At 54.7% G+C, this 6,930-nt stretch overlaps 1 protein-coding gene across 1 annotated transcript; it reads right to left on the reverse strand.

Annotated features, from left to right (window-relative positions):
- Nucleotides 1-2,750: 2,750 nt before the first annotated feature.
- On the reverse strand, nt 2,751-4,056 carry INHBE (inhibin subunit beta E). The gene is made up of 2 exons (XM_060167143.1): nt 3,759-4,056; nt 2,751-3,508 (listed from the first exon to the last, which is right to left on the reverse strand). Exons 1-2 carry the CDS (start codon nt 4,054-4,056, stop codon nt 2,751-2,753), a joined length of 1,056 nt encoding a protein of 351 aa, XP_060023126.1.
- Nucleotides 4,057-6,930: the final 2,874 nt, after the last annotated feature.

Raw genomic sequence — 6,930 nt, forward strand, 5'->3', positions numbered from 1 at the left:
CCTCCTATTTCCCTCCCTCTTGCCGTTCCGGAGGATGAGGCGGGGTAGCTGGAAGCAAGAGAGGGGGTGCCGGGCTTATTGCACCCCCAGGACCCCCAGGATCCTCCCCCTCCCTTGAGGCACCCTATACTGCCTAACACCCCCCCCCGCGCTGAACATGCTGCTGGTAGTGGGCAGTAAATCCCGGCGTGGATCCCTGGATCGGCTGCCTACGAAGAGGCCCTGAATCAGAGCCAGAAAAAACAAATTGAGAAATATATTGGGGGGCGGAGGGGTGACGGAAAAACTCACCCGAGAAAAATAATATTGGAAGTAGGGTCGTCGACTTTAGTTGGTGCTAACTGAGCATTCCATAACTATCCTGTAGTTTTTCTGCCGGCCTCACCCTTTGGATAGAACATGAAGGGGTTGGGACAGATTTGGGGTGGAAACAGGATTGGGATAAAGTTGGGTTGGGAGCCCTGGGCGGAAGGTGAGGGGTCCATGGAGCATAAAAGGGAGGAGCAGCGGCTGAGGCTCTGGGTACAGCGCAGGGCCTGTGTTCACAAAGGTGCTAAGGAGCCCTGAGACTGAAGCACTGTTCCCGTTCCTGGAGAACTACTTTCCTTCATCTCGGAGTTCTGGAGACTGGGGCCACCTCTGCACCTCTACGCGGCACTCTCTCTTTCTGCTCTTCAAGGCTGTCTGCTCCCTCTGCTGGTCTTTCTGGCACATGACACCTTCTTCGAGTCTGACTGGAGGCAGGGGAGACTGGGGAAGTGAAGGAGTAGGAGGCTTAGGTCCCCCCACCAAAGCCCAGCTGGGAGCCCATGCAGGGGTTGCATAAGCCCAAAGAAACAGAGGGGCACACCGGCAGAGGCTGCTACTGCAGAGTGGTAGTGTCTGATAGGGGAGTGCCCTGTCCCTTTGGACTTGTGTTGCCATGGTTACCGGATGCAGGGGAAGGGGCAGCTATTTTAATCTCTCTGAACTTTCTTTATGAGAAAGGGGAGAAGGCATGGTGGGGGAAAGGAGCCCCTTCTTTTTCTGTCACCCCTCAGATAGCCCTCCCACATCCTAGCTCTGCTTCCAAGAACCACGCCTCCTTGGGTCTGAAGAGTCAGTCAGTTAACTGTTCAGTGTGAGGGTCAAGGGGAAAGGTGAAGCTAGGAAGAGGTCTGAGGCCTGACAAATATATGTATTAACTGTGGGAGGACAGATAAGGAGCCCTATTTTAGCCTCCCTCCCCCACATGACTTTGACCCAGACAGTTATACCCAGAGGGTCAGGCAAGATCAATGATAACTGGAGAAGAGACCTTACACATGCCCCTTCCAGGGAGCTCTTTTTTTTTTTTTTTAATTTATTTTTGGCTGTGTTGTGTCTTTATTGCTGCTCTCAGGCTTTCTCTAGTTGCAGCAAGCAGGGGCTACTCTTCGTTGCAGTGCGCGGGCTTCTCATTGCAGTGGCTTCTCTTGTTGCGGAACACATGCTCTAAAAGCGCAGGCTTCAGTAGTTGTGGCACACGGGCTCAGTAGTTGTGGCACGCAGGCTCTAGAGCACAGGATCAGTAGTTGTGGCACACGGGCTTAGCTGCTCTGCGGCATGTGGGATCTTCCCGGACCCCACGGTATCAAACCCGTGTCCCCTGCATTGGCAGGTGGATTCTTAACCACTGCGCCACCAGGGAAGTCACAGGGGAGCTCTTTAGAGCGCATTGCTTTCTCCTCCCCACCCAGGACTCTAGATCAGCAATTCTCAAACAATTTGGCTTCAATGTCCCTTTACATTCTGAAAAATTACTGAGCTTTTGTTTATGTGATTTATATCAATTTACCATATTAGAAATTAAAACTGAAAAAAAAGTTTGTAACACAAGAATACACAAGCACACATCCCATTAACAAAGATGTCAGAAATGTGATGTAATCTCATGTCCTACAGTCTCTGGAAAACTCCACCGTAGGCTGTGGAGATATTGAAAATTAAAAAGGCATATAACATCTTAGTTTTATTATGAAAATAGTTTTGACTACCTGAAAGGGTCTCAGAGACCTCCTGGAGGTTCCCAGGCCACACTCTGAGAACAATTGTTCTGGACCATCATCCCAGCCCTTCTTTATGACTCACACTTGTTGATTTTTTTTCCTCATTTTTATTAGGAAAGTATAAACATTTGCCTCCCTGATGGGTCCTGCCCCCCGCCCCAAGAAAAACCAGAGAACTTTTCAGGCTCAGCACTCCTCTCTCTGGACCCCCATTTCCGGGGCTCTCCCAAACACCTCCCGTCAGCCCCTTTCCCAGCTCCCTCTTGAGCCTCCCTTCAAGCACTTCCACAGCCCTTACGCTTGGCCAGCCTGTTTCCCCCAATCCCAAGCCCAGTGGGCCCTTGGTCTGCTTCTTCCTTCCCTCACTTGAGGACTTTCCTCTGGAGAGACTAAGTGATTTTTCTCTGCCTTCTCCTTCCCACCCTCCCTCCCTCACCTCTGCCATCTTCTCAGATGGCTTAGGGTAGGAAATCATACTTTCTGGGTAGACTCCTTTAGAGGACACACTTTCCCCATCTCCCCACACATCAACCAGCCTGGGATGTGCCAGAGTCCGGACAAGGAAGTGCCCATTTGGGTCCCAGAGGGGTCAGCCCATTCATATTGCCAGGTGACCCACTGGATGAAGGTATGGGTCAGGAATCTGATGCCTCCAGACACAGATGCCCTTTGCCTAGGGACCCCTAGTTTGATGTCTTCACTCCAAACCCCCAGGTCCTCTCGCTAGCTGCAGCCACAGGCCTCTACCACCATATCTGGCACATCTGTCTTGACCACGTTGCCATCACGGTCAAGGTAGAGGAGAGAGAGAGGCCTTCGGGCAGTAGGGACACAACAGGAAGTACCCAAGGGCCAAGGGTTGTTGGCCTTGAGGAGGCTGAAGACAGCAGAATGGAAGGAGGCAGCAATGCCTGGGCTGCCAGCCAGGTGCGGGGGACACTGCCCACTGCAGTAATTCAGCTGGTACCCCTCAGGCTGCAGGATCCAGTCCCGCCATCCCAGTTCCTGGAAGCCTACATAATGGTCTCGCCTACAGCATAAGGGGGTCTCAGGCTCACAGCTGGGGGTCCTCCTCCTGGCCCGGCCTGCTCCAGGCTCTTTGGGCCGGGTCTTCAGCTCCAGGAAGGGCCGCTGCTCTCCCGCTGTGTCCAGGAGCTGCTGAGTTTGGGGGGCAGCTGTGCTGTTGCCTTCTAGCGGTCTGCAGTCCAGTTGGAGTTTCAAGACACCAGACTCCTCATGCCTCAAGCCACTAGAGGGCAGAGTCAGGGCGTGCCAGCCCGGGGCCGTCAGTTGGTGCTCAGCCAGGAGGACGTGGGACCCTCGGCGTCTCCTCCTAGGGCCCCATCGGAAAATCCTCAAGGAAAGAGTGCCAGGAAGGGTGGGAAGCACATGCAGCCAGAGGCGAGCGTGGTACAGGTGGTGGGACCGAGGCGTGGACAGGTAGAAGGTGAGCGTGCAGCTGCAGGTGGAGGCGGAGGAGTCTGCCGGGAAGATGGAGAAGGGACTGAGGACTGCAATCGGAGATGTGCTGTCCCCTGACGCTCCCGCAAGCCCTGCCAGCTGCTCCCCCTAGCTCCCACCTTTAGAGGAAGCAGGGACTCCGAGGCCAGTCCTGCTCCAACTCTTCCTCTTCCTCCTGTGCCGCGCTCCCTCTGCTTCTGCTGTCGCTGTCATTCTCCCCTCCCTTCTCCCTTTCCCCGCCTGCTCTCTGCCTGTCTCTCCCTCACCCACCTGTGATGGCAGCAAAGCTGATGACCTGCTCCCCATTCGCTGGAACCACACTTCCCCGCTGCAGTCTCCGGAGGGCTCTGGTCAGCGCTGCCTGGGGTAGAGGATGAGTTATTATGGGACGACCGGTCAGGTGTAGCCCTTCGAGGATCTGCTGCTTGGCTAGCTCAAGGACCAGAGCTCTTTCTGCTTGGGGTGCCAGTGTGGGGCCTCCACAGGAGGGACACACAGACCCTGCCCTCTGTGCCCACACCAGTGCCCACAGCAGCACCAGCTGGAGCTGGACATCAGAGAGTCCCATGCTCCTGGTGAATGGCCCTGGGTCAGTCGGGAGCCTCGGATGGCTGTAGCTCCTTCTGTTGAGTCTGGTTGTGTGGAGGCCAATGAGGGCACGGCGGCAGCAGACAGCAGTGCCACACCTACCCTTGGCCAAGGGTAGAGCCACCTGTCTTCTGTTGCCTGGGACTCAGGAAGGCAGACAGTGGACGCTCCGATGGGTAGCTATGTTCAGTGTAGTCTGCCAGTTTGACCCTCACAGCTCATGTCTGGCTACTGACTGGGGCCTCTCTAGAGCCAGCAGCCTAGGGCTCCCTCACCTAGTGGTCAGCAGGCAGACCTACCCTCTGAGCCCCAGGATTGGCCAACTGTGCTGCCCATCAGGTCCCTGCAGGGGGTGGAGGTTCCCCCCTGGAGCTCAGGTTTCACCATCTGGCCCTGGTCACGGAGCTTGAGGCAGGGGTATGGGGGTGGGGGGGCTATGTGGACACGCATGATGCAAGAAGGAGGATGATTTCACATGCTCAGTCCCCAAGGTCTGGGGCTCGGGGGAGGGAACTCCATACGAGCAAGGTGGGAAGGGCAGTTTCCCCCATACCTACAGTCTGTCTAGCTTGCCCATCCACCACTGCTGCAGCAGTTTCCATGAGGCAGCTGGGAATCCCAGTGGTTATTTCTCTGGGCTGGAAGGTGAACTCTGGTCTTTTTATTTCTAGCAATGGGGCTGGGACAGTGGTGAGAGGCTGGGGGTGGGAGGAACGGAGTCCTCTTGCCCAGGCCAAGGTGGCAGTGCCACGGGGCACAGAAGTCACCCCCTGACCTTGCCTGTGCTGACCGCCCAGAGTCCAGTTGGACTGGAGCACAGTGTGGACGAGGGCTGGAGCATTGGTGTGTGGGGGGGAGTAGCATGTTACTGTGATGTCTGGGGAAACCTAGAGAGGTGGGGGTAGTGGTGATGCAATCTTACAGCAGGGCAGAGTCCATCAAGGATGGCAGAGGGGCATGGGAGTTGGAAGGGCCTGTCCCCAGCTGCTGGTTCTCTTTCAGGGCACTGTAAGAACTGCCCAGATTTGGGATATCCTAGAAGTGCTGCCAGCCTCTGTTCATGGTGGTGGGAAATGGAAGGTTTATGGACTTTTTCTTTTTAATTAATTAATTTATTTTTGGCTGCATGAGGTCTTCATTGCTGCGTGAGGAGGCTACTCTTCATTGCAGTGCACGGGCTTCCCATTGCGGTGGCTTCTCTTGTCGCCAAGCACGGGCTCTAGGCACGCGGGCTTCGTAGTTGTGGCGCACGGGCTTAGATGCTCGGCGGCATGTGGCATCTTCCCGGACCAGGGATTGAACCCGTGTCCCCTGCACTGGCAGGCGGATTCTCAACCACCGTGCCACCAGGAAGCCCAGGTTTATGGACTTTTAAGAACAAAGCATGACCAGTACAGCAACCTTAGTCCCAGCCCCAGCCCTCCTTACCACACTGCTTGCTGGCTTTAAATGGCCTAACCAAGGCCTCATGCCAGCCTTTCTCCCTGTGCTCAAGTCTCTTCAAGAAGCTGGGAGGAAGTGAGTGTGATTTGGAAATGTGCCCCTATTCCAATTTATTAGTCTCCCCACTATTCAGCCAGTGGGGGCTGTCAAGAGAGACTGCTAGATCTCGCACAGGGGGAGAGGTGGTGCCTTGTGGGCTAGGGCTCAGTACCACCAGTGTCCACCATGTGGCAGTGCTGAGCCACTGGACAGCAGCAGGCTTGGCGCTGACCAGCTTCCCAGGGAAGGGGCTGCTCTGGGGAGTGGAGAGATTCAGAGCACTTCCCAACCTCTTACTCTGGGGACCCTGCCTCTACACCAGAAGACAGAGAAGCTGGTCCCTCAGCTCTCTCCCCTCGCCACTGCTGGAGAGCAGAAGCTGTCGGCAGGACCACATCACTGCTAACCTCGATTTGGTTTTGGATCTCATCGCTGCTGACACGTGGCAATGGAGCGTGGTGATGGGTGCCAGGCTCTTCCTAGAAACTTAGGGCACCTGTGGTGGGGAGGGGGCCAATGAGACTTTTAGATGCTCCTCGCCACCCTAGGTCTTGAGTCATATTCAAGCCCATCTGTCCCGGGCTCTCCCCAGCTCCCTCTCTATCCTGAGTGACAGCCCTCTACCCCCTGGGGTCTGGACCACAGAACTGCAAAGCAGAGGTTTCTGCCCATGGTGTCTCAGAGGGCTTACCTGTGGGTGAGCCTGAGTCAAGCAAAGCAAGAGGAAGTGGCTGCAGGAGTCATTGACCCCATCTCTCCCCTTCCCTCTGTGTCAGATGCCCCCAATTTCCAGCTCTTCCTACCCTCTTTCTGCTGTGCCTGGCCTGCCCCTACCTCCCTACTGACACTTACGTCAGAACCCAGCTATAAATATGCTCTTAGCATCTTAGTCACTTTTCTCAAGAAGTGCTCCCAGGTTATAAATACCCCAGCCATCTGCCTCCCAGGCCCGCCCTACCACCAACCTGGTTGGGGGCTGGGGGGTAGCGACAGGCTTGAGGGTGGGTAAGGAAGTAGAATGAGGGTGGGTAAGGAAGTAGAAGGAGCCTGAGCGATTATCTTGCCCGAAAGAGAAAAGCCTGACCAAGTCTAGAGTTAGGGGCCAGGGAGCTCCGGAAGAAAAGGTTTGGAAGAAGACAATTCCACTCTTTCTCCTTTTTGTCAAAGACAGAGCCAAAAAGGAAAAGGAATAATACTGATCCTTCTAAATTTAGTTTATTTTAAAATTTGCTATTTTGTTCATCTTGTATTTTTTTGCATTGAGTTTGATTTTTTAAAATATTGCATTAAGATCCTATTTATCTTGACTGAGGAATTTTTTGGCATCCCCTTAAAATTCTGCCCCCAAGGCAAGAGCCTCGCTTCTCCTCAC

This window comes from Lagenorhynchus albirostris, chromosome 11 (genome assembly GCF_949774975.1).
Source record: "Lagenorhynchus albirostris chromosome 11, mLagAlb1.1, whole genome shotgun sequence".
Classification (NCBI taxonomy): domain Eukaryota; kingdom Metazoa; phylum Chordata; class Mammalia; order Artiodactyla; family Delphinidae; genus Lagenorhynchus; species Lagenorhynchus albirostris.